Source organism: Mesocricetus auratus, unplaced genomic scaffold, assembly GCF_017639785.1.
Source record: "Mesocricetus auratus isolate SY011 unplaced genomic scaffold, BCM_Maur_2.0 Super-Scaffold_100691, whole genome shotgun sequence".
Taxonomy (NCBI): domain Eukaryota; kingdom Metazoa; phylum Chordata; class Mammalia; order Rodentia; family Cricetidae; genus Mesocricetus; species Mesocricetus auratus.
The window spans coordinates 15,963,573-15,984,991 of NW_024429267.1; the positions used below are offsets into that span (position 1 = coordinate 15,963,573).

At 38.0% G+C, this 21,419-nt stretch overlaps 1 protein-coding gene across 1 annotated transcript in view; it reads right to left on the minus strand.

Annotated features, from left to right (window-relative positions):
• Positions 1–13,365: 13,365 nt before the first annotated feature.
• Positions 13,366–21,419, minus strand: part of Fam83b (family with sequence similarity 83 member B) — a 72,467-nt gene continuing 64,413 nt past the window's right edge. The window contains exon 5 of the mRNA XM_005073717.4: positions 13,366–20,003. Within this exon, the coding sequence (XP_005073774.1) occupies positions 17,699–20,003 (2,305 nt within the window). The 3' untranslated portion in view covers positions 13,366–17,698. The remainder of the gene's footprint in view (positions 20,004–21,419) is intronic.

The following is a 21,419-nucleotide window of genomic DNA, read 5'->3' on the forward strand; positions in this document are numbered from 1 at the left end:
ATCTGCAGGGCCTTGTTATTGCCACCACCTAAAAAGGGTCATCACTTCATGAGGTCCCACTGTTCAGCTGGTGCTTTCTTTGATAATGGTGGAGTTGCCTAGCAGGCTGCTTGTCACCAAGCATAGTCCCCTCTCATCCCCCACAGCTCTAACTTAACTTGATTGTTTCTCTTTTCCTCTGTTATTTAATACTTATAATATTATAGTAAAAAATTTGTCAACATTGTCAATATTCAAAGAATGAGAAATCAGCTCCTGCTTTTCTAGGTTGTTGAACAAAATGAAACTCAAAATGAAATATTAGATACTATTTATTGATCTTTTCATAAAGCCAGAAACTATTCCAAGTCTCTTTATTTAATGATCAGTGTAAATATACAAAATATGAATTATTATTATTATCCATATGCAATATTAGATGAGATGTCATATCTAGCCATACTTAGTAAAATATTCTCCACCTACGGTTTTGGCATTGCTCAGTTTCAAGTCATTTCTGAACAGAGAATTCACGCGTAAGTGGCACAGACTTGCCTCTAGCGATAAAGAGCATGAGGAAGACTTACTGTAGAAAAAAATGACAAATAAAGGGATGTCCATATTAGAAGACATAATCACAGTTCCTGGGAGTAAGGAAGGGGCATAGCAAATGCCCAGAGAGGGCCTAAGACAGCAGTCTTAGGTTAGTTTGATTTGGGTGTCTACTCTATAAGGAAAACATTATGAAAATATGAATAAAATGACACAGGAGAGAATAATGGAATCTGATCAAGTTTTTAAAAATCTCAAACCAGTTCTGTCACAAATAACAAAAGGAAAACCTATAGAAACTTGTCATCCATCAACAACAAAATATACCAATCTGAACATGTTTCCTGACATTTTGATGTATATGCTCTGTCAGCCCTTCCAAATTTAATAATTTTTCTACAAAATAATAGAAAGATAAAATCCAATGGAGATTCTTGATGGACATTTGAGTGTTCTTTAAAAATAATGATTAAAAAGTGACTTTTTTCCAAATTTCTTTAGTGGTAATGCCACATCTGCTCCAACTGTGTTATTGCCGAAGAGAAGCTATGAGAGAACTTCAGTGTTAATCACCAGCCCAGATTGACCATTTTCTCTTGGACTATACCCCCAGGAGATTGGTAGTGTAGGCTACCAATGTAGGCTGAGCACTGTACTATCTTTCACAAATATAGTATTTCTTTTAGTCTCTACTCAATAGTGCACAGTATGTTATATTACCATTTCATAAAATATCAAGTGTTAGAATCATATATAGTCTATTTGGAGTCAGATCCTATTCTTTTTCATAAGATAGGAGAGAACATTTTTTCTTCATTGTGTTGCCATTGTCATTCTCTCTGTTTTGGTAACCTGGGAGGTTAGCCAATAGGACTCAATGGAGGAATCCAGGTCCTGAAGTCAAAGACAGTGGTAGTATTCAGGTTCACCTAGACTTTCAAAATTGCTAAGGAGCCATTCCCTGGCTAGAAATGTTCCATTATTGTGTGTCTGTAGATGTTATTATCTCCTCATTCACAGTAATATTAAATGTGTTATGACAAGAGACTGCTCTGTTTAGGTCTAAGAGCACATGACTTGAATGGCTGGAATCATGGCACATGGCACTCCTCCTCTCCTGAACTAATCAAGACCTGTATTTACCACCAGTGCAGAGTTACTGTTATAAAACTGGCAGGCAGGATGCCTTGCTAAACACTGGAAATACAAATCTATGCTAAGTCCCAGCCAAAGTCAATTTCCATTCTTTATATTTGTTACTCCGTTTTCAAGGTTAACAGATTTGATCCCCAATAGATTGAATCATTGTAAAAGTTTCTGCTCAGAACTAATTCTGAATGCATTTGTCACAAAGATACTTGGATGATTTTTGGACCTGAGTGGCTAGATGTGAATAACCCTTGCCACTTGGCACAACACACTAAATTGGATTTCTTTCAGTGTGATCACTGGCATTCTGAAACCCAAATCCTGAGACATCAAGGGACTGGTGGTAAAGCTAAGTCATTTCTTCTTAATGCTTTGCTTTGAATGAACTTTCCTCATTCACAGCAAGAAGGAGGGTCTAATGCAGCCTCAAGCTGTTTCCCCAAAGAGAGCCCAGAAGCATTCTGAATCACAGAATGATTGAAAAGCATACATTGACTTTGTTTTAGATACAATGTGACCACCAAAAGTGGCTGGGTTGCAAGCTATTTGTCAGCAAATGGTGTTAAGCTGTGATTGGACACAAGGGCACAGTTTTCAATGTAATAATCCATTGGTGAGTTAATTAGGGAGTGGACTAGGAGGTGGTATGACTATAGAACATGGGCCTAGGTGACAGTAAACTACTAGGGAATTCGCTAGACATCTTGTTCTTAGTCCCCTAACTTTCTTTTGCCCTCTGCCTCCTATCCAACAAGAGGTGAGTGGCTTTAGTCTTCTGTCTTGCCATCGGCTCACAGAGAAGGAATGAGCTATGATGCAAAACCTCTAAAGCCCCGAGTCAGAAGCATTCCCTCCTTTAAGTTACAGTTGTCAGAGCAATGCAAAATGACAAGATGAATTACCTGAACAAAACTAGACAGAGTCATGTTAGGCTGCACTATCTGGCCACTTCAGTAGACCTTAGAAGACATCAAATGCTTGGACTCTTACAGTTTTATACAGCATTTGGCAATTTAGGGCTAGTGAATTAGCACAATACTGATACATTTACTGTAACTGTGTAACTAAGACCTTGCTTGGGCACCATGTTTCATTTCTCCTTGTATTTATTATAAAATAGCATTTTTAGGAATCCAGTGAACTTGGCTGTAATGAAAACCAGCAAATCTTCAAAAGAAGTAGTGCTCTCATAAAAAAGCAAATCAAAACAGAACAAACAAAAAAACTAAAACAGTAACAACAGCACAGAGACTTGGCAAAAGTACCTTCTTCAACATCAATAATAAGACATGAGTAAATTCATTTTCTTGATTAAAAAAACAATTTCTACTGTAAATTTCCATGGTGTATCTGTTTCAATACATATTAGGGTGGCAACCCTCAATTTGAGTCTCATCATTTCCCCCTTTGTTGTTATGTTTTGTTCTTTTCTCCCTTTATATAGAGAGACACAGACAAAACTAAATAACACGATTAGATAAAATATCAGAATTCCATTGACTTTGGTGTTCTATAAGCAATGTCACACAGTCACTGACACACTGAGAAATAAATCTCTAACCATATGCAACTGTCAGAAGGTGATGTATCTGAAACATGGTTTATGAGACAATAAAATACGCATAAGGACTTTAGCTCTCTGTAATTTGGCCTTTTGGAATGTATAGCCATTTTCTTTAATACTGTTCACTGGTTCATATCTACTTCTCCATCTACTGGAAGGAAGTCTGTTGTTCTTCCTCACACAGACAGTTCATTCCTCCTTATAACTTTAAGTAACAATCACTTAATAGTTAGTGGTTGCTTTACAATATTTGAAGAACATTATTATGAGAGATGTCCAAACGCCCAGAATGTTTCAAACATATGATCCTCCTTACCTCAGTCTGTTGTGTCAGCCAAGAGGTCCATCAGTCAGGCGGGCAGAGAGCTCTCCCTGAGGAGGACTGGCGCTCCCTCTGGCTCTCTGAATTGACTCACTGGGATTGCTTTCCACAGTGATCCCAGATATTCTAAGCCTTTTGCCAGTTGGGAGAGGCACAGAGGGAAGATAAGAAATAGAGTTATGTCTATTAGAAATCTAAGAATTTAGAAAAAAATGGTTAAGAGTTATTTAAATCTGAAATACACATGCACACATGGGGGTGATAATTTCTTCCCTCTTTAGCAAAGCAGAAAACCATGCTTCACATAACTCAAGCCATTAGAATACACATGCCAACTTTTTAATTTGAAATCCACATTACTTTTTTTTCTATTTTGGAGCTTATTTAAAAGACATAAATAGTGTGACTCAAATACCAAATCCTACAGAGAAATGCCGTTGATGTTTAAAAGCTTGCTATTTGGCCCTTGGATGTTAATTCTGGGCATTTGTTCAGTCCTTGATGTGTGAAGGGGGATTTCTATTGGGAGGCATGCAAGGGGTCCAGCAGGCAGCATTGAAACTCCAAAGACAAGGCTGGGTGGTCAGCAAAACCACACCCACAAGTAAGCCTTGGAGAGGCAGAGCCCCTAGTTCTGAGTGTCCTGAGGACCTCATGGTGTTCTTGAGCATAGCTGTTTCCTGCCCTCAAAGTCACTATGTCCCTCATAATCCATGAGTTGTACGAAAATTCTAAAGGGGCTTCCAAGCCCTCCCTGGGCAGTGTTATTGGTCCTTACACTAACATTGATTGACTTTTTTCAAACACTGCTGCTTCAGCAAATTAATGAAAGAATTCAGACAAGTAGATTTTTTTATTATCATTTTTTATTTTAATTTTAAATAGCTTGTTTTACATGTCAATCCCAGTTCCCTCTCCCTCCCCTCCTCCCGCACTCCCCTTCCCCCCCACCCTCCCACCCTATTGCCAAATCCTTCCACATAGGGGATATCTAGAGTCTGTCACTTCACTCTGGGTAGGGTCCAGGCACTCCCCAAAGAGTCCAGGCTGAGAGAGGATCCCTCTTTGTGCAATAGGAACACGATGACTGTTTGAATTCCAGGGATAGGCACTGATCCACAGCTCAGGGCCCCATAGGTTGCCCAGGCCTTCTCGCTGACACTCACATTTGGGGGGGTCCAAATCAGTCCCATGCTGGCCTCCCAGCTGTCGGTCTGGGGTCCAAGAGCTCTCCCCTGTTCAGATCAGCTGTCTCTGCTGGTTTTGCCAGCCCAATCTTTGCCAATTTGCTCATCACTCCTCTCTCTCTGTCACTGGGTTCCTTGGGTTCAGTTCAGTGATTGTGTGTTTGCCTCTGCTTCCATCAGTCACAGGATGAAGGCTCCCGGATGTTTATAGACATCAAGTTCATTATCAGGAATGGACATTCGAGGTGGTCTCTCCACTATTGCTTAGCTTGCCAATTGGTGTTATCCCTTTAGATCACTCGAGGTCACTCTGGTGCCTGATCTGTCTTCTATCCTATGATTCCCTCTTCCCCCTATTCTACCCCCACCCACTCAACTTCCTGATCCCCCATGACCAACTCTCTTCCTCTTCACCCCCTCTCTTCTTCCCAGCTCCCACTCTCCCCCCACCCCTCGCCGTGTTCCCCATCCATTCAGAGGATCTTGTCTCAATCCTCTTCTCTTGGGTACTATGCATATATGCATATCTTTTAGGTTCTTTCCTGTTTCCCAGACTCTCTATCAGTGGAAGTGCAGACTGGCACTATCCTGATCCATGTCTAAAATCCATATATTAGTGAGTACATACCATGTTTGTCTTTTTGTGACTGGGTTACCTCACTCAGGATGGTTTCTTCCAGTGCTATCCATTTACCTGCGAATTTCAAGATTCCATTGTTTTTTTCTGCTGAGTAATACTCCATTGTGTAAATGTACCACATTTTCTCTATCCACTCTTCAGTTGAGGGGCATCTAGGTTGCTTCCGGGTTCTGGCTATTACAAATAATGCTGCTATGAACATAGTGGTGCAGATGCCCTTGTTGTATGAATTTGCCTCATTTGGATAAATGCCTAAGAGTGGAATTGCTGGGTCTAGTGGTAGATTAATTCCCATTTTCCTGAGGAATCTCCAAACTGATTTCCAAAGAGGATGTATGAGTCGGCACTCCCACCAGGAGTGGAGGAGTGTTCCCCTCTCTCCACATCCTCTCCAGCATAAATTGTCTTCGGTGTTTTTGATTTTAGCCATTCTGACAGGAGTAAGATGGTATCTCAGAGTTGTTTTGATTTGCATTTCCCTGATGGCTAAGGATATTGAGCACTTTCTTAAGTGTCATTTGGCCATTTTAGCCTCCTCTATTGAGAATTCTCTATTTAGCTCTGTACCCCACCTTTTAATTAGATCCTTTGGTGTTTTGGAGACTTGTTTCTTGAGTTCTTTGTAAATTTTGGAGATTAGTCCTCTGTCAGATGTAGGGTTAGTGAATATCTTTTCCAATTCTGTGGCCTGCCTGTTTGTCTTTTTGACTGTGTCCTTTGCCTTACAGAAGCTTTTTAGTTTCAGAAGGTCCCATTTGTTAATTGTCGATCTCAGTGCCTGTGCCACTGGTGTTATGTTTAGGAAGTGATCTCCTGTACCAACTCGTTGAAGAGTATCTCCCACTTTCTCTCCTAACAGTTTCAGTGTGGCTAGACAAGTATATTTTTAGTGAAGTTAGGTTAAGATATTTTTGTTGATGGCTTTGAGGTAGAAAATCTTGAGGAATAATTGAAAGTTTAGAAAGGCATACTTTAATAGTTCAAGGAGGGATTCATTGAGGTTAGGTAACAAAAACAATGGCAGCCTGGCTATTGCTGGACAATGTACATTTCCTGTTAGGATAGGTTGATGATCAAAGGCAATGACTAATTGCTTGTACCCCTTTATGCCCTCTACCTCCTGATATGATTTAATAAAAAACTATTTAAAGTAGAAATGACCATATATATATATATATAGATATATAGACATGTATATGTATGTTCAGATTTTTTATTCTTAAGATTACCTTTCAAGACAATTATCTTTTGAGATAAATAATAAAATGACTGATCCTTTCTTTGTAAGAGCAGCCTTTCAGTAAAGGAATTGGCTGAGAAAAGTATCTTCTTGCTTATAGTTTTTTAATTTATAAACAGTTGCTTAGATGTGAATGTATATGAGTCTTCGAGAATAACTTTTTTATAACCTGTAATATGTAAAATGTTTAATAATTTAAGGGAAATGGGAAACATGCTGCTTTTTACTTGTATTCATTGTAATCATTCACTTGAAAAATAGTATGTATGTAACCACATTGTAATTTTTATATTGCTTGAAATATTTTTCTGGGGTATATAAGCTGTAAGATAAAAAAGTTCGTGATAAGGAAGATATTAGGAGAGATTTAAAGAGAAATATCAGGAAGGACGTAAGGAAAGAAATGAAGAAAGTAGATCTTTGTGTGTGTGTGTGTGTGTGTGTGTGTGTGTGTGTGTGTGTGTGTATGTTTCACTGGTCTCCAAAGGATTAAGTTTTACTCCCTCAGATAAAAAACCCAACTGAGTGATTAGTTTGCCTACTCCACACCTCCCCTTCAGTTCCTGAGCTGCTGAAAGCCAGTTTTTACAGCAGGAGATTTCCTACCTTCTGGAGTGATTGTCATTACTAAACTTGGCTAAAATAGCTGTTACTTGGGCAAATCTGATGAGCACAGCAGAGAAAGGATAGTAGCTAGAAGAGAGACTCATCAGGGAAGGTTTTAGATGATTAAAAAGACTTCACACTATTGATAGGTTAAGAGATTACAAGACAAGAAAGACATAAAAATTCTATGACTGTCAACTTGTAGGATAAATAGAATTTATTAGAATGTAGCCACATTTGTTCATATATTATTAATGGTTGATTGTTTTATATGATACTTGAATAGTTGAGGCAGAATCTGAAAGACTTCCAATCTGAAAACATTGTTGATTTTCATTATACATGACGCCATAGCCCACATACGTCATGAACTACAAGGCTACATACACCAAAATAGTTGGTAAACTGTAATATCCAAGCCAGATTATCAAGCATCATGATCATGTTCTAACAACCATGCATTGTTTTCAGTTTTGTTATGAAATCTACGAAGATAAAAATTGGAAAGTAAATAATTTCAGTAATTAGCAGATCATAGTTTCCTTTTCACTACTGCAGGAAAGTTGACGCCTAGCACTTCTGTAGAATGGTGTGCTGTTGACTTTGGGACAATGTTTTGTTTTGCTGACATATGTGTGGCACAGGAGAATTCTGGTCCTTTTCCAAGTGGAACAGTTGCCAAATTCCATATTATAAACATGTCCACTTCTAATCTGACTTCAAAAGCACAGACCATATGCTAGAATTGGATGAAAGGTATAGGGACTATGTCCAAGAAATAATTACAAATGATTATTCAAAATTATACATGCAGTTAATCGCCAGTAAGAAAATAATTTATTCCTAGTTTTCGCAGCCAGAAATTGCTGCAGAAAAATGTGGTCCATTAGATGATTGAAATTATTACATTATCAGAATCATGCTTTCAGAGTTACAATTTTATACCTGATATTCATTTTCAGGTTTACTATTAAATGGCTAAACAATGTGATTTAGATTTCACTGTGCTGATTTTTATTTAAATTAGAAAAAAGCTTGCTTCACATGTCAATCCCAGATCCCTTTCTCTCCCCTCCTCCCCCGCACCCCCACAAAGCTCCCTACCCCCCACCCAATCCTCACTTTGAGGCCCTCCATGGGGGGGATCTCCAGAGTCTGTCATTTCATCCAGGGTGGGGCCTAGGCCCTTCCCCAAGAGTCCAGACTGAGAGAGCATCCCTCATTGTGGCATGGGCACCCAAAGTCCAATTGTGTGCCAGGGATAAATACTGATCTACTACCCAAGGCACCATAGATTGCCTAGGTCTCCTCACTGACACACACATTTAGGGGGTCTGGATCAGTCCCATGCTGGCCTCTCAGCCATCATTCTGGGGTCCAAGAGCTCCCCCTTGTTCAGGTCAACTGTTGCTGTGGATTAAAAAAAGCCCAGTCTTGACCCTTTGGCTCATCAGTCCTTCCTCTCTGTCACTGGAATCCGGGAGTTCAGTTCAGGGTTTAGCTATGGGTGTCTGCCTCTACTTCCATCAGTCACTGGATGAAGGTTCTGTTTCCCAGACTCTCTGGCAGTGGGATTGTAGGCTGGCACTCCCCTGATCCATGTCTAAAATCCATATATGAGCGAGTACATATGACGTTTGTCTTTTTGTGACTGGGTTACCTCACTCAGGAGGGTTTCTTCTAGTGCCATCCATTTGCCTGCAAATTTCAAAAGTCTATGTTTTCCCACTGAATAGTACTCCATTGTGTAAATGTATCACCTTTTCTCTATCCACTCTTCAGTTGCTTCCATGTTCTGGCTATTACAAATAATGATGCTATGATATAGTAGAACAGATGTAATTGTTGTATGAATGTGTATCCTTTGGGTATATTCCTAAGAGTGGAATTGCTGGGTCTTGTGGTAGACTGATTCCCATTTTCCTGAGGAGTTCCTATACTGATTTCCAAAGTGCTGTATGAGTTGGCACTCCCACCAGCAGTGCTGACTTTTAAATTCAAATATAATAGTTTAAAATAACTGCACAGCTGTACAGTTGATTATTCCCCCTCAAGCATGATATTGTTGTTTGTTTCAGGACATATTTTAACAGTATGTTAAGGTACGTGGCCACAAAAGGCTAAGTAAGGCACAGATGCCTTTCTCGGAACAGACGCATAGACTAGGGTACAGGAACAAGCTACTATCTAGTATTATGACTATATGTAGACTTATGCATTAGGAAATTCATAACTTATTGATACAATAAATAATACTTGATGTTAGAATGATCAAACTAAAAAGAAATGGATCATCTTCATTTACTTCATTGCTGCCCACTTCAAAAGTTTCAACTTCAACTATTATTATACGGGGCCACAAAAGTTCTATTTTTGTGGCATGGTAGTGTGGGTAAATAACTCACCTTGTTGGAGAACATTGCTTAATTTAACTAATACCTCCCATGATGAAAGTAAATTTATAAGGTAAATTGTTTCTTTGAAATTGAATGTAAATCAGATATTCCTAAGTAGTTTTTTTCTTGCTTTTGAATATTTTCAACTTATTATCTGCACAAAACTCACTTCAAAACTAAGCAATCCTAAAAGGTAATTAAAATAGGATTTTCATCCTACTATGTGTTCTTGTCCCAGTGTTCTTTGTATTTTATGGTATACACTTCTTTTATGACACCAATTATCTATCTATGTCTGTGCATCTCTAAACTTTTAAATACAGATATCAAATCATAACAAATAAATTTCATGCATTGACATACATGATAAATTAAAATGGATTCATTTGAATCTAATAAAACTTCTAGTGGTAGAAATATGTAATGCAGATTTTTCTTTGACAGAAAAAAAGAATTTGTGTTTGCATGAGTGTTAAACCAAAACAACCATTCATTTTTAATCTCTGATTTGCATTTGTCCTCCATGAAAGCAAAAATAAGATAAATATGAATTGGGAATAAAATCTTGTTTAATTTGTATGTTGTATGTTTTAATTTGTATGTTATCAACTTGTATGTTGATTTTAGGAAATATATATAAGAAAAAGGGAACTTTGAAGAAAAGTAGAATGGATATGTCTGTGAAGAACATGTCATCAGAACAAGTAACATGAGGGGTAGTAGTCTGAACTCATCTGTCCAGATGCATTTGAGGTGCATGAGGACACTATTCTTCTTCTCCATCTCTTGTATTTGCTAAACATTTATCATATCCAGGACACTGTACTGGGATTCATATCAATATTTTATATCTTAAGTGCATCAAATTAATTTTGCTGATATAGATTGGTAAATAGCATTCTCCATTCTAATTTACGATGATAAATCAGGCCTAAACAGAGCTGGTGGTTAAGACAGTAGTGATCCTATTGAGAATCACAGTCGATTGATCCAGTGAAAGACAATTTGACATTAAAAGTATTTCGGCGAGAGTTATGTTCTACTTAATACGATAGTGTTAGAAGTGAGGGAGAAAGGCAGCAAGGAGAGAAAGAGAGGTGACTGAGAACATAACCTCTTAGCAAGTCAAAGAAATCTCATACCATATGTATGTAAGTGTGTGTGAGTGCAGACATTGTAGGATATTGAAAAAGAGACAAGTTATTTCAAAGAAGCACATATTGTTTTACCTTTGTGAAATCTACTTCAGTTAAATGCTATGATTTCAATATTTACTATTGTAATGTATCCTTTCCTGGAATTATTAAGGTTAATTTTCTCAGCATCACTAAATGATGATGGCAGTCATATCTATATTTTACATATTAAGTACTTAGTGGTTAGTAGTTCTCAAATTGAAATGGCAAGGCAACCTGAGAGCACCACCCAGGTACTTACTGGAACACAATTCTTGGACTCCACTGCAGACCTACTGGCTGAGAATGGGCATCTCACCCTTGGGAGCTAAGATATGAAAATCTATGCTTTAATATACTCTCTATGTTACTTAGATGTGTGTATGTCTAAGCTCTAGAGCCTCCGGTCCTCACTGATGGAAACATTTGGCAAATCTACCAGGCAATCAGCAAGCAGACAACTAGAGATTTTAAGGGAGATACAATGTCCAAATACTACTAGTTTCTCTGTGTTAATTTTTCCTTCAAATAAATTGGAGAGTAATTTACACAGTGTCATGTCTGTCCTACTTCTATACTTCAGTAAAATTCTACTTTACTCTTCTTTTGGTGTCTGAAAGTGATATGAATCATAGTCAGATACATTCAAGGAAATCTCAGATCCACAGCATAGGGTACAATATTATGTCCTACATTTCAGGTCACACCTACTGTCTGGGCTTGATACACTTTATCAAGTTATGAGAATAAGTTTGCTCCTGTAAAATAATAATTTTCTCTCATATTTCTTTTTATTTCAACAAAGGATCAAATGTCCACTGAAGTATTTGCCTCTGGTTACTTCCTACTGTTTATAAGAGTGGAATAAATACTAAGTGAGTGAGTGAAGTCAGGGGGTGTGGAACTGTCTAGGACATGAACACTGGTTGCTTTTAAGAGCTGGAGTGGAGAGTGAGGCAGAGAAGGGCAGAAAGGAAGTAGGTAGCACTCATTTCTGCTTCATAGTTTACCAATATTTCCATTCTAGCCTTCACAGGAACAGCGGATTGGCATTCTAATCTGGGGGTCACAGGAGGCAGACTTGCTTCACAGAGTGGTTCCTGTTCCTGTTCCTGTTCCTGTTCTTGCTCCAATGTTCCTGTTCCTGTTCTGAGCCCACTGCTCTGAGTAAACTCATTAGGTCATGTGGAGTCACATGCCAGTTTTGAGGATTTAGTCTTTGTTGAAAGTTTCAAATGTTGAATTCTGATTTGGATTATTTCTTATGGCTTCCTGAGATACTGCCAATGCCTTAAGTTTTGTCTTATTATCTCAAGCTGAGTAACTCTACAACACCCAGTACACTTCAGAAGCCATTAGTTCTAGATCTACATTCTAAATCATTCTACCTAATTCTGCTGCAGGTTCTTTTGGCAAATCCGACTGTGTTGTGAAATATGTAACATCATCAGAAAATAATACCAAGCAGGAAGATCCTCTTTGAAACAATTGTGCCTTTGAGTATGAGCTCCCATCATGCAAGGCAACCAGAGAAGATTCATGTATTATATGTATGAAAGTGGAAAACACAAGGCTGAGAAATCTGCCATTTGCTTTTATCTCTATCCTCAACTTTTTATTTCTTTTCTTTTCTATCTCTCCATGGACACTTAGCCAGTGTTATTATCCACTTCATTGATGTGCTTCAGTAGAGATAATTTCCACAACTGTCTTACTTTTCACCCAAGCTCCAGGTCACTCCATTAGTAATTATTGAACTGAATGTCTCTGAACCTCCAAGATATATTGATGACACAATATATAGGAGACACACCTGACCTCAATCTCTGTATGCCCTATACCAATTGAAAACATTATGTAGTTTCCAAAGCGAATAGTCTTTGAATTAATTGAAATTAATCTCTTTTTCAACAAGATGACATACATTCTCCCTGGTTATTATGCGATATTGGTACAAAGTAGAAAATCATAATATTCACAATTATGTGCCAATATTAGTAAAATGATAGACAAATATAGTTATCAATTTTATTCCAATTCTGAAATAGTTATGACTTTCATTCATAGTCATCTTACAATATGAATGTAATACTTCATTACCCATATAAAAGGGTAATGAAACACCTTTTTAAGAGTGTACTGCAATACCACAATAGCTTCTTAGTAGATACTAAATCTCTGCAATTCCTTTCCATCTATCATTAGTATCACTTCCTGAGATTTAGTTTGCCTCCCTAATTTTGAATGTCATTCCATCCATAAAAACTGTCAAAGACTCTTTAGGGCTTTCAAAATGAAGTGTAAACTCTGGCTTCAGGCATACAGTCCCTCATTATTTGTCCTGAAACCTCTTTTCTAACAATTTTGTTCTCCTTTGCATTCCCATAAAAGCCAAGAGCAAATCACAATCTTCACTGTGTAAGAATGTATTTTCTGTACTTGAGTGCCTTCTGTCTTGTCTCTTTTCTGTACACTGTACCTTCACTGTGAATGTTCACAAGGCATACTAGATGCCTGACTCCTGAAGGGAAGGAACTGAGCACACCGTATGTGTATACACAACAATAATATTTAATGCCAGTGAACAAGCAAGTAAATTCCATGCAATATGTGAAAGAATTATAGCTGGAAATCAGCACCTTGATGCTGCAGCAAAGGTGAGAAATTCAAGAACAGCAATGCACTGAAGATATACACAATTGTTCAAGGACCTAAAGATCTGGAAGAGGGCTGTAGAGATGGCTCCGTGACTAAGAGCACTGGTTGCTCTTCCAGAAAACTTAGGTTAAATTTCCAGCACACACGGAAGCTCACAGCCATCTGTAATTTCAGTCCCAGAGGATAAATAGTGAAAAAAATCCATTCTGCTAAGTTCTTGATAGAGGCAAACTTTATAGCTTCAGAGTGATGGGATAGGTATTTGTATACATTACTTCATGCACATGGCCCATTCTTGACTAAATGAACATGTACAGTGAAAAGTATTGTTAATGTTTATCAATTATGGATAAAATTCTATATGAAAGATGAGTTTATCAAATGCATTTTAGAGGTTGTTTTGCATGTGTTGAAGTTCATGCTTGTAAATGTTCATGCAGGCACATGCATGTGCGTGTGGAGGCCAGAAGTTGACATCGTGTCTCCTAGATCAGTCTCTGCTTCATTTTCTGAGGTGGAGCCTTTCACTGAGTGTAGAGCTCATCAATTGAGCAAGTCTAGCTAGCCAGCTTGTCCATGGGCTCCTCCCAGATTGTCTTTTCCTCCTGCATTGGGATTACACTACACCCTTCTGGCTTTTATGTGGGTGGTGGGGATCAAAACTCTGTCCCTCACATTTTTGTGCATCAAGTGCTTTATCCACTGATCCATCAGCTTGACCCCTGAGAAATACTTGCAATAAATTATCATCTAAGTCCCTGATTATAGTTTCTAATGGAGGAATGTACATGAACAAAGAAATCTAAAGTATAATGATAAAAAACTCAACAATATAGTATTTGTACAAAATTATTTAATATTCATTATTAATCAAAGAGTTAATTTGGAATAAGATATTTTTGTAATATTCTATGTGTATAAAAGCTAATACATTGATTTGTTTATAATTTCATCACTGAGACTGTAATTTTTTAAAACAAAATCCCACATTAATCATGAGTTTAGTTAATGTAAAACAATGGTTCTACTTTAAACCCCTTAGCTAAAGGCACATTAAAAGACAACAGATATTCATAAAACAAAAGTATCCATGGAATAATAGTGACACCAAATAGTTCTTGAGTAAAGTGAAACTGAATGCACCCAAAGTTCAGCCTTTGTCCGTATTTATTCACAGGCAAAGACTGACATGTACCCATAATTTAACACACCATGGCAAGGTCTGGCTATGCCATTACAGTGGAAGGATATTCACATATTAGGATAAGTATCTCTTGTGCTAATATGCTACTTGTCAAGGGCCACTTAGGAATCACATTCAGTTCCTTGTACTTCTGTTTAGAAACTAAAGCCCTATGTAGAGGAAGAAGTGCATTGCCAAAGTTTAATATCAAAATACTTATAAGTAACATCTTTCTACCAATATTAGAATGGAAAGTAAAAGAGAAAACATATTGTCTGTAATTGTATCCACCAAATGTGAGAAATATCTAGTGAAAGCTGTAACAATGGCTAATTTTTTGAAGTATTATGTGTTTTCTCAGTCTTAAAAGTGGGGAGTTTCTTGGTTAAGATATTTTGGAAAACTATGTACATATTCAGACATAAGGGTGCTTCCAACGGAAGACATTAGAAGGAAGATAATAAAAAAAGAGATCGAGGAGAATAAATCTGTATTGTAAAAGGCTAAATTATCTATCAGGCAGATGGAATAAACCATCCTCCACTTCCCATTCCCAAAGAAGATACCAGTAACAATTTAAAAGGATGCTTCTACAAGCTAACTGTATTTTCAGAAATTATAGAAGTTGCTCTATTAAGTGCCACTAAACTTACATATGAACTTCTGGTCTAATTATAAGGAAATATGTATTCTTAAAGCTTGTTTTTAAGTCACAGTTTCTATGCATTGGCTCCTTTCTTGTGACAAGGAAGGAGTCTGGTCAGTCTCAAGGTCGTCAGGCTTACATTTCTGACCAAATTAGACCAGAACTGCAAAACTTGGCAATTTCCTCAATTACAAGGGGAGGTTATAAAGCTTCTTTTGTAATGATGTGAAACTGGGTACCTATTCTACATTCTTATTCGTAAAATATTATTCCTCTGTAGGTACCAGTGTACATCTGTAGTTTATAATAAGAGAATGAGCAAAAGAGTAAGGCAATAATTAACACTTCAAAGCAGATATGAAGTGACCAGGTGCAGAATGCTAGACTAAAACACAGGCTCTGTGCTGAAATCCAGCCTATAGCATCCGGTGCCATGCATATCATGAAGCATGCACTAGCTTTTGTGAAGTGTAGTTTTATCTAAATGGATGTCCTTCCTGAGATTATTGTAAATATACAACATCGGACTTCTCTCCCCCTCCACATCTTTTTCTTCCTCAGAGCCCCAAATGTTACAACTCACCCTGGTTCCTCTTATTTTCAGAGGCCAACCAGGAGATGGAAATGGCACAAAGCAATTAAAACTGGCCCTGCCTAAGTCCATAAGAACTGATTCTCCCCTTCCTCTTCTATCTTTACCTACTATAATCATCTAATCCTACTTTGCCCTGTTGTCTGGTGAAATTCAACTAAACATTTCTTGGTTGATTCCTAGTTAGGGAGTAAATCTTTTCTTCTAATCTAATAGGGCAGGATATTGAACCAATTGGGACAGAATGCTAATGTCATGCAGAAACGCTGTAATTTAGAGCCATTATTTATTAGTTATGTCACTAGGAACATTATCTCCAAGTCTCATATTTCAAGTGAAATCTCAATAATTTATAAACATCAGTGGCAATGCTATCATAAACATGTGATGGAACAAGTTTGTAAGGCATGACCTGGTTGTAGCTCAGGAAATGTTAGGTGTTCCATTCTATAGTCTCTCCTATCAGTATTCTTCTAAGGTAAATTATTTAAAAAACAGAACATTGATGTTTGTTAGTATCAACTGAAAATTGCTTATTAAGTTTTCTGCTTAGCAATCTTGAAAATATTAAATAAGATATTTGAAGTTGGGCATTGGTGGCATATGCCTTTAATCCCAGAACCTGGGAGGCAGAGGGAGGCAGACTCTGTGAGTTCAAGGCCAGCTTGTTACACAAAACAAGTTCTAGGACAACCAGGATTATTACACAGAGAAACCTTGCCTCAAAATATCAAAATATTCTTCCACTCTATCTTCTGCTTCTTGTTGTACATAAAACAAATCCATGTCAAAGTTTCTGCAATAAACAAGAAGTTTTTGCTCTTTTAAAAAATGACAAATGGTATCTGGTGACCTAAATATAACCATCAAGCTAAGGTATGGAAATGTTTCCATCCAGCCTGTCTATACCATAATGAGATACAAGGCCTGGTTCTCACTGCCACCATCCAACCCTCATGAAAGAGCATGTCATCACACCACATTCAACCCAAACTTTAAAAAAGTGAACCATTTTCAAACAGCATTTCTGCATTTGCCATGTCAATTTAACACAAGATTCAGAAGAATCCTAACAGTTTTAGAAGGCTTGATAGGTAGAAGGGGAGGATTCCCACATTGTGCTCACCTATTTTAAATTTTAATTAAGGCATGACTATAAAAAAAAAGGCAGCTGATGAAAAAGTGCAAAGCTGTGTGTGTGTGTGTGTGTGTGTGTGTGTGTGTGTGTGTGTGTGTGTGTGTGTGTGTAGTATACCAGCATTCAGGCTCAATAAAACTCACTGGCCTACATAATTCAAATGATACTCTTTTTTGTGCAATGCTGCATAGGAAAGATAATAAAACAATAAAATATCTCGTTATTCTACAGAATTTATCAAAAAAGGCTTTGTTCTATTTTCTTATATTTCTGAAAATACAAAAAAAGTGGAAGTTATATCACAAAGCACCAGAGGTAAGTAATCTGAAGTGTTTTTAAATGAAGACTTCAGAAGGAGTGATCAAAAATATATCTGTAGTCTCTTTTCTGAAGATTCTTCTAATTCACACTTGAGATTTTTATAGATAGAAAACAATGAATCCCATCCTTTTGTTAAACCTATTGCCATTTAAAAACAACATTGTAATGCATTTACTGAGATAGTCCTTATTTTACCACATAACATTAACTTTTCTGTACACTACTACACATTCCCCACTTCTAATACAGAACACTCTTGGCATGGTACAAAAATCTGTGCAGACTCTTAGGATAAATATTTACAGCCACATTCATTTCATATTTGAATTGCGATTTGAAATGAAAGTACTTCACTTGTTTTTGTGGATGAAGTTTCCAAACTTTTGCATAAATCCTCGGAACTTATTTTCATTGGGGGAGTATGAATGATAAGCACCAGTCTTGTAATTCAGCATGGGGCTGGACCTGCCATAGCTGCTGCCGGTAGCTGTGGGTTTGACTTCTGGGCGGTTGACATGTGTGTTTGTCATGCTGCTTGCTGGCTGAATAGCGCTCTCAATCTTACAAAATGGCTCAAATCGACTGTAAACTCGCTGGTTGGTTGAATGCGATCTCAGGAGCTCACTGGACTTTGGCACTGGAGAAGAGGTTGGCCGTCTTTGAGGAGCAATGACTGCGCTGGTCTCCTTGGAATCACGGTATTGGATTTGTTCTGTGTTAAATCTTGGGGCAGAGGCATCTCCTGCTCTCTCTGAAAACCTCCTTTGAACAGGGCTGGGAGAAGGCGCTGTTCTCCTACTTTCCTCTGCTTGGGAATTTGTCCCTGGAGATGTGGTAACTGCTATGTCCTCCTTGCTCTTGTGGATGCTGCCTTGAGAGTTTGACGAGGATGAGCGCTTTCTTCTAGGAGATGAATCAACTCGGGGCTCGGATTTTTTGGGCTTCTGATTCTCTTCACCCTCAGAAACCAACGTGTCAGAACTACTACACATCCTGTAAAACGCGGGCGCCTTGTTCTTAGACAGGTTTTCTCTCTTTTCTGGAGTGAGACTAAGTAAGGACCTTAACTTCTGAGATCCCTTTTTCAAAAAGCTTGGGGAGCCTTTAACGTCCTTCTTAGAAGTAAGTTCTTTGTTGGGGTCCTCTTTATTCATTTCAAGCAAAGCGGCAATGGAAATAGATTTGGTGGCCGAGCTACTTGGAGGGTGTCTCTTGACAGCCTCCTCTTCCTCCTCATCCGTGCTGTGGGTCACATTGTGCATGCTTTTAGAAGCCTTCAGCACGTCCTCCTTGGGTTTTTCCGGTTGTCTGACCCGATTTCTGGTAAGGGTACTATACACATAATTCTTGCTGTTTCCATGATCTAAATTGACTTTTGAGTGGTCAAAGTACGGGAAACTTCGCCTTTTGAGCAGGTTCTCGTTTGGCTTGGTTTTTGTGCTTTCCATCTGCTTATTTACACACAGGTTTGTGTATATACAGTTGTTTAAATCTGCTCGGCCGTTTGTTGTTTGGTTTGAGATTGCTGGTGACTTTTCAGGAACCTGCAAACTGTGCATTTTTGGCACTTCTGACTGTGCTGGGAGCTTGGGGATTGATTCAGGCAAGGGCTTTTCTGTCAAGGGCAGTGCACTGGCTGAACTCTCTTGGACCTCACCATGTGTATCACTTCCTTGAGATCCGATGATGGTGGAATTTGAGGAGCCAGTTGTACAGCTGTTGACTTCTTTTTGTTCAGGTAAAGTTGGTTTAAACACAAATGAGGAACGAAGCCTTGAATGAGTATAGAGCGCATTGGCTTTCACGTTCTCGGGACTATCGCAGCCTTCAAATCTGTCATCCAGGGTGGAGCCATTTGAATCAGATGGGACCTCTGAATTATCATTTAAGTAGGAGTCAATTCTCCAGCTTCGCAGAAAAGATTTGGTGGTATTCTCCAGAGTTGGCATCCGTTGCTGTAGAGAGCGGATATGATTATCTGTCCCGTTAAATGATCTCCGCACATTTGAATTCCTTTCTGCAAGATTTGTTGTTTTTCTCTGAGCAAGCCGATCAGCAAAACTCTGTGCAGGTATGTTTGTCTGGCTTGCCTGGCCTCCTCGTAATGAGGATGCCACACTGAGACTGTCTGAAGGCCTTCTCCAGTGTCCAGGTGCATTATTAGTTCGATTCAGAGCTCTGTTGAGCAGCAGATACGGAGTTGTTTCTGGTTGTTCCCCAGCATAACTATGCCTTTTCCAGTTTTCATTGATCTGACTGGGTTGCAAGTGACGGATTGCATTTGGACCATTGAAGTTTGGAATAAAATGAGGCTTGTATCCATGATTTCTCATGCTGTGTTTGTCATGCTCATTTAGGGGATATATCCCTCTGCCTTTGAAGTAACTAGAGTCTATTTTATGAATTTGGTCTTGTCTACCAAAAAGGTTTCTTTGGCTGGAAACAGAAGCTAATGAAGAAATGGATCGCTGGTAAATGCCATTCTCCCACAGAGCTTTGCCTGGCTTCACCCTTGCTGTTTCTTCCTGAGCAAAAGAACTTGGGACACAGGACCTGGCATAGAGTGTGCGGAATTCTTCATCAAATAACTCTACAAGGTGTCCTGTGATTATCTGAACCATGCTGAGATGAGCCTTTTCAAATGACCACATGTAGCTGAAAACAAAAGCAAAACAAGAAATTTAATTTTGGCGTAAGATTAAATTTATGACACCATACAGTTCTACTGTAAATGTCATTTAAAATGACAAAAGAATTACTGTTCTTGTTTTTCTTAGCATAATTGATAGTATTTTTATCATTAGATCTATATATAGTATAATCAGGGATACAGAGAGCTGTAAATAGAGCAACTGTGGGCAGCCGCCTCAGTCACTGATGGGCAGACTTCACTGTAATCAGTCCACACAGGATTACAAAGCTCCCCATAAAATATGCTATTTAAAATGCCATTCTGTATTTCTGAATATAGCATACAACTTCTGCAAAATTAAGGTTATAATTATTTCACAGTATTTTATACATCTATGAACCCCTATCCTACATAGATCCAAAGCTAGGGAATTCTTGAAATTTTATGTCAATTTTTCAATTTGGCCTTTGAGCACCTAAATTAGATTCACAATCTAACAATTTAATAATAAATTGTTAATTTTTTATATCAAAGAATATATATGACACAATGGAGTTTATTGAAAAACAAAGTGAGACAAATACACTATACTGACAAATGTAATATTTATCTATATAATATTTATATACAGAAACCCAATACAAATATAAACATTTCTTAAATGTACTCAGTAAAAATTGATAAAATATTACAAATTATACTCTGTACTTTGGGGATATGTCACTCTGATATGCTCAAATCTATGTGTTACTTTCCATGAATACCTGGTATAACAAGAATATTTACTAGGTGCTCTTCATGTGAATGTCTGAGACAGCAGGATGATTTAAGAGAAATGAAATGGAAATCAACAGTTAAAGAAATGTTCTGGGCATGGTAGGCAGTGGTGGGGTATACGTTTAGTCTCTGCACCCAGAAGGCAGAGGCAGACACATCTCTCTGAGTTCCAGTCCAGCCTGATCTACAGAGTAAGTTCCAGGGCATCCATGGCTACACAGAGAAATCTTGTCTCAGAAAAAAGAAAGGAAGAGAGAGAAAGAATAAAGAAAAATTTTCTGGACATGAGATCAGAAGTAGAAAAAAATTTTATAAAGTATTTCTTTTTCAGTCAAACTGAAGCTATGAATAGAGCAATGTTGGAGTCAAAAGATATGAGCAGGTAGTTTGTTTGGAAGAAACAGCAAAAAGCAGAAGCAGAAACTACCACTGTTTAGTTTTTCTCTCTCTTATCAGGGAATTGTGAGGTGTGCAGGCAAGTTTGAAAGCTAAGCAGAATGTTTGTTGGATTCAGGATTTGTCCCTGAGTTCAGATAAACTGAAAGAGAAAGAAATGTTTGGGGATCATTTTTCTAGTGGCTGTTTATAGTACACACTTGGAAGATCAGGGATTGAATTTACTATGAATTGGAAAACATTATAATAAAGTACAACCCCAAAGG